General features: G+C 33.9%; 1 protein-coding gene across 1 annotated transcript; it reads right to left on the minus strand.

Moving 5' to 3' along the window:
- Positions 1-3,422: 3,422 nt before the first annotated feature.
- LOC110720905 (peptidyl-prolyl cis-trans isomerase PASTICCINO1-like) lies at positions 3,423-14,445 on the minus strand. Its single transcript, XM_021899991.1, has 20 exons — positions 14,107-14,445; positions 13,915-14,002; positions 13,674-13,743; positions 12,325-12,422; positions 11,576-11,698; positions 11,253-11,285; positions 10,314-10,372; positions 9,604-9,688; positions 9,321-9,479; positions 8,488-8,545; positions 7,547-7,695; positions 6,515-6,612; positions 6,282-6,351; positions 5,825-5,884; positions 5,489-5,545; positions 5,063-5,131; positions 4,872-4,949; positions 4,316-4,417; positions 4,140-4,211; positions 3,423-4,059 (listed from the first exon to the last, which is right to left on the minus strand). The coding sequence occupies exons 1-20, from the start codon at positions 14,181-14,183 to the stop codon at positions 3,736-3,738; spliced, it is 1,929 nt and encodes a 642-aa protein (XP_021755683.1). The 5' UTR covers positions 14,184-14,445; the 3' UTR covers positions 3,423-3,735.
- Positions 14,446-14,605: the final 160 nt, after the last annotated feature.

The raw sequence follows: 14,605 nt of genomic DNA on the forward strand, positions 1-14,605 counted from the left end.
TTTTTATATGTTGTTTTTCACTTGTGTCATGCATGGCCCACATATTGAATTTAGAACAAATATAAGGTGACAAATATTTAATGTAGGGACCTAAAAAAAAATTATTTTCAACAGATTAAAATTTAATAAACGTTAGAAATAGTTGTACGTTATGAAGTTATTGCATGGGCTATGAGTGTTTTTTTTTAAATGGGAAAACATAAGTCCAACAAGTACTTGATAAATAGACAGGTAGAATCAATTTGCTGAATGCTGACAAACTGTCATCTAATTGCAACGGTCGACTTAAAATTGTAATCATATTGATGTGATTATATGAACATAATTAATCTATGGTTTTAGATGTTGCTTAACAGTTAATGTTTTGATGTTTGAATGATAGTTGTCCTTGCTAATTATATCAATTATCTACTATATTATTAGGGCATTTGTTGGATAGACAAGTTACAACTCTTTTAAATTATTTTAAGATTACGACACATAAGCTAGCAAAAATAAATAAATAGGAAGTGTATTTATTTGGCTTGAACAATAGTCAAACTCTCTATTTTATTCTTCGTTATCGTACTTCAACCATCATTCAATTTGGCCAAACAATACATACGTAAAATGTATCATTATATTATACATAGATTGATCATACATTTCACTCGTGTGTTATTCTTTTGTATTTACAACTCACATCCAGGCCATATATTGATTTTCTTATAATAGCTCGTTGATTAATTAAAGGTTGAAATCGAATGTAAATTTTTAGATTTAAATATACACCATAATCACAAGTGGCTTGTGGAGAATCGAAAGCATAATTGCTTTCAAGAATCTCCAACTGGTCAATTTTTTTTGTCTTCAAGTTGTGTAACAATATGATGATGAATTTAAACCTTACAAGAAAAGAACAGTTTGTTGTTTAAACATTTAATATTTTCTTGTTCATCTTACTTGTTAACTAATGGCATTAGATTTATTCCTTGAAGCTAGCCTAACATACACGAAGACTGCCTTAGGTGTAATAAAATCCTTAAAGTTAACTAGAAAAATTTAATGAAATCACATTTTTATAAGTTTTTGTCATACAAAAACAATGTAAAATATTGGTAGTACAGTTGAGAAAAATAATGGAAAAGTGCATAGACTTTTTCATCGAGGAATACTTTGTCCAACTGCATATTGACTCATGGTGTTACGAAAAAGTAGCCTACCTTTTGTTGGTTTATAACCCACTACCTTGACCCCTGGTTATGCATACGTCACTAATGTAATTTTTTAGGTATGGAAACCCAGATTAAATGAAAACCAGATCAAATTTCAATCCTTACGATTTTTTAGTCCTTTTAACCTCGAGTGTCGTCAAACCTTCACTATTAGTCATAATCTAGTGCAAGTAGATACGTATTAGTGGACTTGCTCCACCAAAAGGTTAAACTGATGGTTGAAACTCATGTTCGATTTATATACTCTATCACGCTTTCTCACATGATCAATTTATATACTCTATCATTACATCAGATCAGTTCATATCTGTATCATTGTATGTAATTTTACTCAAGCCTTTAGCTACATTGAAAAAACTTGCCGTGCAATAATTTTGTGACAAATTCTAATGTTTTTATCCAGTCAAAATATAATTAACTAAAAGAAGGCTTTAACACGTACGAATGTATAATAATATACGTAGTACTAGAAATTAAAAAGCCTTTGGGATTGGTATTATTTTTTATTTAGCTAATCCTACTACTACTTATGCTGAACGTTAAACATCCACACATCGATACTCCGTATTTGGTTTGATTTGATTTAAGCTGATAGTTATACTATTGTCTAAAAGCCAACAACTACAGAGTAAAAAAACATCTAACATGAAATACAACGACGAAATGACATCAACAATAATTACTACCTGTTACATGCTCCTTATAATAACTTGTTAGACGTAATTTTGTACCATATGATCTCCAATATTCAATGAAATAAGTCAAAATATAGTTTGTTTGTATCTATGACAGTTATGTGTTATTTAGGTTGACCTATAAATACTTCGCACAAAAGAAATTTGTAGTTGGGGCAATACTCATTTGTGGCAATATGATATCGTGTTTCAATGGGAATTTGGAGAGTTGGAAATACACACACTACGCGGAAAAAAGTAGGAGTAACATCACTTTCATTTGTGTTCATCTTTAAATTGATTTATTACAAGTAGTTTGGATAACCCGAGTAATATATGTGAACTCGGATCTTTTAGTTGGACTCCCTCTCAAAAATAAATTAAAAAAAGAATTATTGAATTGGACTTTATGTATGAATGCAAGATACTTTAGGGCAATTGATTGTTATGAAGAATTAAAAAAGACAAATAGGATAAGATAAACGCAAAAAATACAAGTTTTTATGTATATTTTGTACGGAGTGTTCATTTCATTTTTGCTATATCTAGAAATGATAAATCTCTTTATTTTTGCGCATAGGTTCATTGGCGGACCTGCCCTTGTGCATGGTGAGTCAAATGACTCACCAGGGCCCAAAAAAAATTTCTAAGTTTTTTTTTTTTAAAAAAAAAAAAAAATTATTTTCTTTGGTTGATTTTGTTGTTGTTTGTTTGGTAAACTTTGAACCTTTTGTTAATGTTGTTGGGTTTTTGATGAAATTTGAACCTTTTTGACCATGTGAATTGTAATCAGTGTTTATTTAGGGTGTTTATTGATGTTAATTATGTCTGTCAAATTGTCAATATACCATTGACTTTGGTAGATTTATATGGGGTTTTGCATATGTGCTGATTTGATTGGCGATTCGGACGATTGCTTATGATATAGTCGACCCACCCTAATGATATAGTCAATTATGTCTGTCAAATTGTGAATACACCCTAATGCTTGTACAGATTTTAATCTTGTCAATTATTAGAGAGCTAAGCTTGTCATGTTGTCAAATTTTTTTTTTACATATTTGGTTATCGATTGTGACTCATCAGTCGGAAATTCCTGGGTCCGCCACTGCATAGGTTAACCATTTTCTTGAATCATGAGAATAGGAATGATAAGGACGCTAGCATTAGCATAAGATCATTTGGTCGTACTTCCTTGCCTTAGCCACTATTGAATACGAGAACATTGAGTCCCAAATGTGTATTTCAGTGGCATAAAACTATTCTCCCTTGAACAAAAGTGTATTTCATTGGCATAAAGCTATTCTCGTAGCAACAAAGGAAAACACCTAAACGTTTACTATCTTGCCAAAGATGCTTGTCCGCGAACTTAAATCATAGGGCACTATAACTGTAAGGATTTCTGAATCAATAAGACATTAGACACACGACAAGATCACTCTTACAGTCTTACGTTGAAGCGTCCGAGCTTCAATGTTACAAGGCAGCACTACTAAGCTCTTTTAGTGATTCAGTTTCAAGGGTAGTCATGAAGTGTAGACAACATGATCCACTTTCAAGGGTATATTGGTATTATCAATAGTTAACAACTGATACAAAATGTCTGTGAATGGACCATTTGTCCACTACAACTCACCAAGAGAAATTTCTAATTTTTGGCTAACAATATGCCAGTGCTTGATCCTAACTATGTGTAATAACAACAAAACATACAATACGTGAGAGTGCCCTCGAAAATTTTTCCCTTCTAGCTCCAGTGTCTAGTTTTCACATTGACAATGATAAGTTTTCTTCAAATGGGTCCCTATACGCCACAACAAATCTATCTAAGCTCAACCTGAAGTCATCTACAGTTCATCAATATCATGTAGTGGCATGGCATCTGGCAGAGAAGAAATTCCGAGCAGCTCTCCACCGTATAAGAGGAACAATACGAAAAAAACTAGAAACACTATAAAGCTTAAGCTGATGATTAACCCAAGGCTCCTTTTAGGTGCTACTACATGTTTTTCATCTGATTTTGCTTTACTTGAATCTTCATTATCATTATTGTTCTCACAAGAATTTCCGTCTGTTACTTGCTCTGCTCTTTCAGTGCTGACCTCTGCAATCTCACCAGGTCTTTTGTCAAATAATCCTTTAAATTGCTGCTTAGCTTTTCTTGCAGTTTCCTGATCAAAGGTGAAAAATAGCCGTAAGAATTTGGTACAAACTGTATGGCCAAAATTCATTAACTTAGTGACAAAAATACCTGTTCCCTTTGCTTCAATTTTTGTAAGGCTGCTTTAGCATCAGATTCAGATGATTTGTCAAGTTTCATCATCTGCAATCATTGGAAAGACACAATTACATTGCCATAATAGCTCATTAACAGAATACCTTATCGAAATACTTTGCTATTATGCCATCATTGGACGAGTAAATTACCTTATCGAAATTATTTTTTGCCTCCTCAAATTCTCCAAGTTCCATATAGGCCATTCCGCGGCGATACAAAGCTTTGACATGGACAGGGTTGGCATCTAATACCTGCAGTGTATTTGACATCCTAATATGCATCAATGGAATTCAGAGCATAAACCATGTACTTTTTAAGTACTCTTCTGTATTTACTTTTTAGAATACAGCATTTAAATTTTAAAACATAGCACAGCTTCATCTATGACTACTCAGGTTGTAGAGTTATGGTTTCAATCCCAACTTAATATCAACTACAGAAGTAATTGGTTTCAATCCCAACTTAATATCAATCCACAAAAGTTCACAGCTATACTCTATTGGTGACAACACACATCACATAAGGTATTTCTTGATGCTGTACAATTTAAAGCCAAATCAATCAAATTTGTTAAGCAAACAAACTAGAATTGGTGAAAAAAAAACCCATCTAAAAACAAAATCCACAATAGGAAGAAAGATAAGCAGATGATAAACAACTCTTCCATTCTTCCATGTATAAAAGGAGTTTTACACCACAACGTACCTTGTCACATGTTTCAATGGACTTTCTGCACTCCCCCATTTTCAGATAGCAGGCAGCAACATTTAAATGTAACATGTTCTTCGCATCAAATCAAATAAGTTAGTAGTATACTGAGTGAATATTACAGAAAATTAAAAAGGAGAAAAAAAATAAAGAAAAACAAACGATAATAAACCCATATTAGGACCTACTCTTGCATTCAGAAACTCTTTCCCTTCTTCGTCATCCTGGGGATTAACATGATTAAAGTCCCGAAGCACCTGTAAGGATAATGATCTGGTATATTAGTAACAAATTTGTGGTGGCTTAGTCCTATTATTGTAAGAATCACACAAATTTAAACACTTATATAAAAGCCAAGTAAGCATTTAACAATGATACTGAAAGATCTAACTTCTGACAAAAATATAAGCAACGCTTTTTTTTTTTTTTTTTTTTTTTTTGAAAGCAAATTACTAAGCAATGCCTTTTCCCTCATTTTTTTTAATGCTTAAATATAGAGTGATCAATATACATAATTAAGATTTAGATCCTCTACTTAATTATACTACATGAATTTTTCGCAAGTTTCAAATCATGCAAGTAAAGGTGACCATGTTAAAGAAGGAAACATGTACCTTCTCATATTTAGCTTTTGCCAATCCATATTTTCCTTCCTTGAAAAGCCTGTTACCCTAACAATGGACAATCAGAGGAAGTTTCAATTTTCACATCTTTGAAGCAGAGTTAACCAACCAAGAACTACAAAAGCAGCACAAAAATTTCCTACTGTACTTAACAGTAAAAGCATTAATTTCCAAGGTCACTAAAGAGTACAATAATATAATTAAAATGTCTGAATAGCAAATAGCACTTTTAGACAGCCCATAATGACACAGAACATGATATCACAAACGAATCAGTAACTGAGGCAAAGCAAACACTGATCCTGTAGATCAATGATAGTGCAATACCGTGGATCTAATATTCTCTGCCTCGGCCATAATACCTCTGAAATCCAAACCAGTCCAGTCCTGTCAAGAAAGACCGGTGTAATGTTAATCAGAAAGCAAAAAGATCTCTCAGTGCATGCACAAAATAAAAACTAAAACCCTTGCTAATCCTTCATAACACAAACTCCTTGATGTTAATGCTCATGCATCTAACAGTTAAACCAAGAATCTATTATGCTTCGAGGATGAGAGAGCATTGTGTCAAGATGACATGCAATATACATGAAAGGGTGACCTCCCATACAAGTTTTCCTACGCTAAACTTCACACCATCCCGTTCCCTTGAAATCGTACACGGTAATAATGAACAATAAATGGTCCGGTTCTCAACTCAGAATTCATTTGGTGCTTAGTAAATACTACCCATCTACTCCAATAAAATTTCAAGTTAATTAAAAGAAAGTGGAAACTTGTATACCTTTGGCATCTCGAAATTAAGAAGTTCAATTTCCCATTCCACATATGCCCCTTCTGGAACATTAGCTGGCCTAGTAACCAAAAGCAAAATGAGAGATGTAAATCAGCACTTTCAAACAAAAAAATCATTGCAAGAGAAAAATTTATTTCATAAACAATGAAAAATATTGCTTCGATCCTTTTTTTTTTTTTGGTTTGAATAAGAGATTGAGAGAAACAAGACGAGAAAGTAACCTTGGAAACTTGTCATATGCATAATCAGGCGGGCAAGTAACAAGAGCTAGTTCCCCAGGTAACATTAATCGTACAGACATTTCAAAGCCTTCTGGTACCTACACAGGCGAAGAATATGAGGCATTCACAATTTCACATTATGTGTATGTATGCAAGTATGCAGCTCCCTCCTAGTGAAAGTAGGCAAAGATGATGATTGATCGCTTTAAAGAGTCAAACCATTTGACTAAATGATGAGCAATATGCATGTAAGAAATTGGCTATTCCAAACCTAATTGGAAGATGATAGGTCCACAAGGCAACAATGACAAGCAAGTGGGCAATGACAACCAAATGTGCACGATATATAGATTTTATTATTAAGAGCCAAAACAAAGCCGATTGTATTCCCATCATATGATTTCAGCTACACAGCACTCTGCTGCCAAGGCTTCTATGACACATTATTCAATTGACAAGGAAAGATCTCATCATTTCTCCAACACTTCAAAGGTAATAAAACAGAATTAACTCCTTCCATCCACATTCAGGTGTAGTTTAGATTTATAGGCAGAAATCAAGGAGGGTTAACAAAGAGATAAAATTATTCTTATTACAGTATTATTTTGATGACAAAGTGACTTTCAAACACTACCTCCGTTTCATATTTTTTGCAACTTTGAAATATTTTATATCTCACAAATAATACCCCAAAGTTGCAAAAAAAATGAAACGGAGGTAGTATAAAAGTTGACGGCAGGTTAGAATAAACACATCGAATATTGGTAAGATGCAGATTAAAAAAAATATGGTCAAGTTGATAAGAATTGCTTGGTGCTTATTTTGAACAAAATAAGGCATCTAAATATGCACTCTTCTAGCATAATACTAACAAATAGGCCAATTCATATCAATGCAAAGGGAAGGGGAGTCTTTCCTTGTTGATAACAGCAACTGTATTGAACAATAAATAATTTTTAATGCATTTCGTTTTATCCTCTTTATTTATACAATCTACAGTACATAATGTGCACGATAAAGATAACAACTCACCAGGCCTTCTCCAGAACAGAACTCTAGTGGCTGACCATCATTATCAATTCTTGTATCATAGAAGACTGTCTTCTTGTCATCCAGAAGCATGCCCTTGTAATGGACACATAGTTGACTGTCCTGAAGTGGGCAGTCCATGGGAAATTCCCCTAGTAATCAGAAAGAATGAGAAAAGCTTAAACATACACCAAATGTAATATTGCAAGGCCTAATCAGAAACAGGATCTAAATAAACCATCACAGATTAAAAGTCATACCCCTCTCTTTTCAGTATGTAATATCATTAAACCAGACCAGATATCTTTGGGAGGAAAATTTCAGTGTCATAGCTCAAATAATATAACTAGTAAATGCAATTTCATTCAGAAACATAATTATAAAGCAGCGAAAAATAATAATTTTGAATAATGCAACACATTGGAGGTACTGGAGTAAAAAAATTACAGTACAACTAGTCATTCAGAACTCACCTAAGAAAAGAAAGAAAAATAACTGTAAAGTGTAAACAGAATCGAGAAATGAGTTTGCTAAAGGATTCAGAGAAGCCAAAGCCACCACAAGTACATACTGGCCACAGCACACTACAATATAGAATCTGAGAAATGCAAAGCTAGGCAGATCCGTAGACTCCAGCAAAAGAGGAGGTATATACAAACTGAATGGAGAGTACAATTTGCAAGCCACAACAGCCTGCTAGAATGCATGCATAGAATAATCATAATATGTACACAATGTGACTACATCTTTTCACCTCCACTATTATCATCCAGAGCCAGTGAAAGATGTGGACTGATGAAAAAAACAAACACCACAATACACAAGAAATCATCTGGTATTATCTAATAAATGTATAATATCAGAATCCAAAACCACAGAATACACACACTCACCAAAAAATAAAAACAAAAAAAAATGACAAATTAAAAAAAATAGACTTGAACCTTCTCCATCACGGATCCGTCGTTTAATGAGTCGTCCATCTCCAAGCACATCGCGGACCTGACATTACAGAAACTCCATTACCATGACCTCCTAATCTAATCATAAAAGCATTCAGTAGATCACTCAAATTGAACAATAAGTTCTAATAAATTCTCAGAAAACATGGTATATGTTACTGATATACCAGCTTGTGAGTGTGAGTGTGAGTGTGAGTGCGAGTGTGGCTGAGACTTGTGTTTGTGTGGTCTCACAACCAATGTTAGTGGAATTTAGATACTTGTGTCAGACACATGTATCTGTTCAAGTGTCAGACTATTATATGAAATTTTCCGTGTTAGGCGTGTTTAGTCCAAAATTATTTGTCAAATGTCCTACATGTTGAAGTATCGAGAATTCAACATTGGTACTTGAGGTTTGGCCAAGAGTACGGATGACATAGCTCACAGCTACATCAGAATATATAAATGGGGCATTTATAATCATCTAACTGAACAACTAAGCAGAGATAGAATAGAAGAATGAAATCATGATGTCAATATGATACGGGGTAATATATAAAATATAAACATTCATAAGCCTCTCATATGAATTTCATGTTATCTGCTACCAGAAAGTTGCAGTGGCCACGTAACTCACTAAGATGATGACTGACTAAGGCAATTTGGTGACAAGAAACTACTCAACACTTAAAGAGCATACTACATCTTACTGAAAAGTCATAGTTTTCAGTAAAATGGCATTGTTATCAATCAAAAAGAAAAGAAATTGATAAACACATATAATGATATAAGAAAGAAAGAATGCATGATTATTTTAGAAAGATGAAACAAACCTGGACAAAGTGAACTAGTTCCACTTCAAAATGAACTTCTTCCAGACCTTTTACTTGAGGAAGGACTGCACATGCAGTCAAGTATTGATTGGTTACATAGATCATGGCCTTCTCCCTCCTTGTCATAGTTCCAATTCCCATCTCAAGACCTTTAGGCAACTGTCACCACATAGATTTAAAGAGTAGTTTAGGCATCATTTCCATGAAGAACAGGAAGAGAGGTGATCCTCAAGTTAACTTCAACCAATGGCATGCCAAGCCAATCCAAGTGTAACAAACTAACCTCTGAGTTTCCAAATATAAAGAAAAACGGTTCTCCCTCAACATGACTCCAAATCAACCTTCCATCTGCAGTTTTTGCAGATATCCTGAAATGAAGCATAAATTACATTAAGAAATTAAGGCCAATGTTCACAGTTCATTGTTCACAAAAAGAAAATTTATTGGTTTAAGCAAATTTAATCTTCAACGGAGGAAACAAAATAACTTTTTTTTTTAACATGTTCAGAAGGAGCCTTTTTCACAAAAAAAAAATTAGATTAATGCTTCACCACTAAGGCACAATCCCCAAATGTAAGAAATTTTCATTTCTTTCAAAAAATGAAACTTCCAGGTACAAGGCTCCTAAGCCAATAAGATAGTTTCCCTTACACCAAGTCAATCAAACACCATCCTAACTGCCAATTATCACATCCGCCATAGTCTAACCAACACCTTGCAGCTTCTAGAAATTCACCAATCAAGCAATGACGAGAGACAACCACTGCAAATTGTAGAGGAAACTAACTTAGCCGAGAATCATGCCCTAGCATTTTCTCTCTCTATCCTTTCCTTGCTCTTTCTAGTTGTGGATATAAACCAACTGACCCATTGTAGTGGGTTGTAAGAGAAAATACTTATAATATTTCAAACAAGCATCAGGTTAAGTTAGATCCAACCAAGAAACTAAAGGAAAACAGAGATATGGCAGTTGGCGCAGGAAGAATCATATACCAAGCTTTTACTTCATAAGGAGCCCTTGGCGACTCCCAACCTTGCCCGTCTTTTATGACCTACACATATAGAAGGAAGTATAAATGCACCGGAAGAAACAAGACTATGCTAGTACTACATGAACTTCATTTTGTGATATATTATCTTTAATCTTTTTGGGTATGGCCGAGTACATAACCTTATTACTAATGCTAGACAATGTATCATGCTAAAAGAAGAGAAAATGATATGTGGCTCTGTCAACTGGTTTAACTTCTCGACACTTATTATATCGAAGAGCATCACTCAATCACATATACCACAGGTTACCTGCCGGTATAATTTATACATATGTATACCTATCAAAACACTCAGACCAGACAAGGATCAGAGGAAACCAGAATCTGAACAAGTAATTCTATTGCAGACTGTATTAACAATCCAAAATCATGAGCCAAAATAAATAAGACAACCATTCTGCACTGTGAAACCTTTTCATGCTTTCTTTTTCTCCTAGAACACGTCTCTAGAATATTGAATTCTGCAGTTTTACGACATGTTTGCTATGTGTAATGCATTGGGGATAGGGGATGGACAAATTAGGAATTGCTTTACAATTCGATTAGAAGTAGCTTGAGCAACAAGAAGAGGAAGATCAGTTAATCTATAATCAGAGAAAATTAGGAAGACATAAATGATGAAGAATTTTATCAAGTGTTCATTTTAGTTTCAAATTGTACCTGAGAGAGAGACTCTCAAAAGCTCAATATCAATTATATCTTCTGTAATTCTCATATTATCAATCAAGTTCATCTCCCTCTAATTGATGCCCAGAATTTCAGTTTATTACACTATAGAAGAGAATCTAAAAACCTTTGCCAGACAAGAGTTTCAGTTCATTACACTATGATAAGAAAAATGGAATCTATATGCCAAACAAGATTGTGATCATTTTCATACCTTTTTCACAACTCCAAGATCTTCAGAAATAACCTGAAAATTAAACAAGTTTGATGTTTTAAAAAAACTGAAATTTTCATACAACAGAAGCTAAACTTCATGCCTAAATATTTTATAGGCACTTAAACAGCACAAGGTACTTGAAATCAAAAAGGACAAAATATGATTTATATGATCTTCAATGTTACCTCACAAAATGTAAATAATCTCATTCTTGTCTTATTATAAATATTGTTTGTCAGTAATTTCCTTTCCAAAATTTGTCACCACAAAGTAGGCATTATAGTGTTATCATACAACATTTAGGGAAAAATAAATCTTACCTTAGCTTTGCCAAAATCAATGAGTTCAATCTCAAAGTTGAGATCAACATCCTTTGGGAAGCCCTCTGAGACTGGAACTGGGCAATCAGGCTCACCATAATGCATCCCAGATTTCATCCTGAACTGCATACAAATCATAATAGCAGAATGATAAACCCAAAGAAGGAATTTCAGAACCTATAAATCATCAAAATGCATGCACAATACAGAAGCAGAAACAGCAGGCCAGCATCTTCCTTAGATATAGATTATTATTTTTCATTACTTTGTGATGCAAGCAGAGATCATCTACGAGTCAGCACTCAGCACCAATAACCAACTCAAAGGTGCGTCATTAAAGGACCTATCGCTTTGGATGTCCCATGTCTAACATATAAAACAACTTGAGACATTGGCTTACTGTCAATATACAGTACCTATATAGTATCACAAGAAAAGTTCACAAGATCAAATGATACACATCCACACAATTTTGGAAGATGCAAGAAGAAATCCTGAACCCTCAACACCTATAGCTAACGCATCTCTTTGCAGCAGGCATATATGTCCTTACAATCTGAAACCACATCTTTCTTTGCTTTTCTGTATTATTTTCCCCAACACCCCCTCCCAAAGATGAGAATACCCACAAATTGGACTTTCCTCTATTGCTGTTAATATTGGCTAGAACATTATATGTTTATATATTATGTTGATATTGTATAAACAGCTTACTATGCAATTGGTCTGTAGCACTAACAGAATATTACCATGCAAACTTCACCCTTCTGCATTGTAGGTATTCCTTCAAGCAATCCCAGTATCATCTTGCTTTTACCCAAAACTTGCCTTATAGGCGCTCCCGTACCTGCTAAGAGCAGAGATAATAATAATATATATGGCATCAAGGTGTAAATTTAACTTTCAAAAAGCATCAAATATCAAGTCACCAAAGACCATATATGATAGCTAATAGAAAATTCTGCAAGAACTAAAGATGAATAATATCAGCACCGAATCAAAATCCATTGTAATTAGTTGAGATTTAGAAAATCACAACCAAAAGTTCAACGCACAAAAATTATCAAGAACCAAATAGCCATTTAGGAAGTATCACTAGAGAATAGAGACTCAAACAACAAATTCCTTTCCTACAGATGATGACAAAGAGGAAAATAATCTCAGAAAAGCATAAAAAGAGACCAATGAAAAGACAGAAATCTAGATAGCAACTTCTGGTTGCTGCACATGACACTATACTAGCCAATATTTGTTGCAGTTGGATGAATCTAGAATATTCTAGTATCTAGAAGCTCTTTCTAATTTGCGGGGGAGTAAGAGCCATTCTTGGAGCCACTTTGGGCGAAGGGACTTTGGATATAACACTTTCCATTTCCAAGGATACCCTTTTCCAGTCTTTGTTTCACTTAGAGGATGTCTTATCTTTCTTGCACTTTCTTTTTTCTTCCTTCGTCAATATAGCATTTTTCAACCTCGTAGAGTCAAGGAGAAGAAACACTGAGATGCAACAGAAAAGTGGCAGACACAATAGCAGGCTAACAGGAAGAAACAAATTGTTGCTCATTTTTAATAAGTTGCCTCACGACAATTTGACCAAAGATTGGAGACTTACATGCACAAAATAAAGGAAGTTTCACTAATCATAACATTCCTGTGATAAGTGACGAGAAAAAGATTAATAAGATCATTTGATCACAACAAGGAATAGTCATTAAAGAGAATCACTGAAGTACAATGCTTTCAGTGTTACTCTTGTTAGTCACTGAAGTACAATGCTTTCATCGTTAGTGGAAGATACGGATATAAGGTGAAAGATAATTTTAGCAACCAACAATGTAACTATTAATTACTACAGCTTCTATATTCAGTGATCAAAATAAGGAAGAACACTGACATCCATTATGATTGATTGGTCCAAGCAACAGGATTCAACAATATATATAACAACATTAGTTAGTGTCTCGGAGGGAAATACTCAAGACTTCATACCGTATCCCGTCCACATTCTCTACATCACTGCCCTTTGCGACTCTAAATACACCCCAAAACAACATTATATTCGAGTTAAGACGAGTGAAAAATGAAAGGTTATACGCACCTCCAAAATCTTTTCTGGTAGAGTAAACACCAACTCCTTCCATTGTACGCACAGTGCAATGGTAGATTACCTAATTATGTAATACAAACTATTTCATCAAAATCATAATAAGAAATTTATTTATTTTTTTCTTAATGTAATAAGACATAATTTACTAAACAATAATCATGTGATACAAATTATTTCAACAAAATCAATTATCAAAATATGATGTAATTATGAAAAATTACTAACTAAAAACCTGATCACCATCAGAAGGTGTAGATTCTCCTCCACCAGGTCTCAATTCAGCCTTCAACAATCCTCCAGGCACAAGATTCTTCTTCCTTCTGAAAATCAAAACAAAATTTATGAGAAATTCTTCACAAAATAAAGCAATTAAATCTGAAAAATTGCAAACAAACAAAAAATAGCTGAAATAATTGAATTGAACCTTTTATCATCTTCGGAAAGCTGTTTCTTCTTCGGCGGAGGCATGGTGTCCTGCTCCGCGGGTTCCAAGACCGCCATTAGACTACACTGATAAAGAAATTGCTCGTAATTTGGTAGAAATTGGCGTAGAAATCTTCAGTTTGAGTGAAATTGCCCCAAATTTTGCACTCCAATAGCTTACTTTTGAGCAGAATTTGGTATATAAGAAGAGATTAACGATAGAAATTAGGGATTTGGATGATTGATCTAAAAAGTAGAGAGTGAATTTAAGTGAAGTGGTTAAACTGATTTCTTTAAAAAAAAGTGGGATTTGTGGAAATAAGTTAATTTGAAAACTTAATTAAATTTTTGCATTGGGATTAAACTTATTCACCAGACTACTGTCCAGTGTCCACGTAAGCTTGGTAAGAGGTTTGTTTTATTATTATTATTATATACGAAGTATTATTATTACTTGTATGTTTTTTTAAGGCAAAACCACTTTTATTAACCAATTAAGA

This window comes from Chenopodium quinoa, unplaced genomic scaffold (assembly GCF_001683475.1).
Source record: "Chenopodium quinoa cultivar QQ74 unplaced genomic scaffold, ASM168347v1, whole genome shotgun sequence".
Classification (NCBI taxonomy): domain Eukaryota; kingdom Viridiplantae; phylum Streptophyta; class Magnoliopsida; order Caryophyllales; family Amaranthaceae; genus Chenopodium; species Chenopodium quinoa.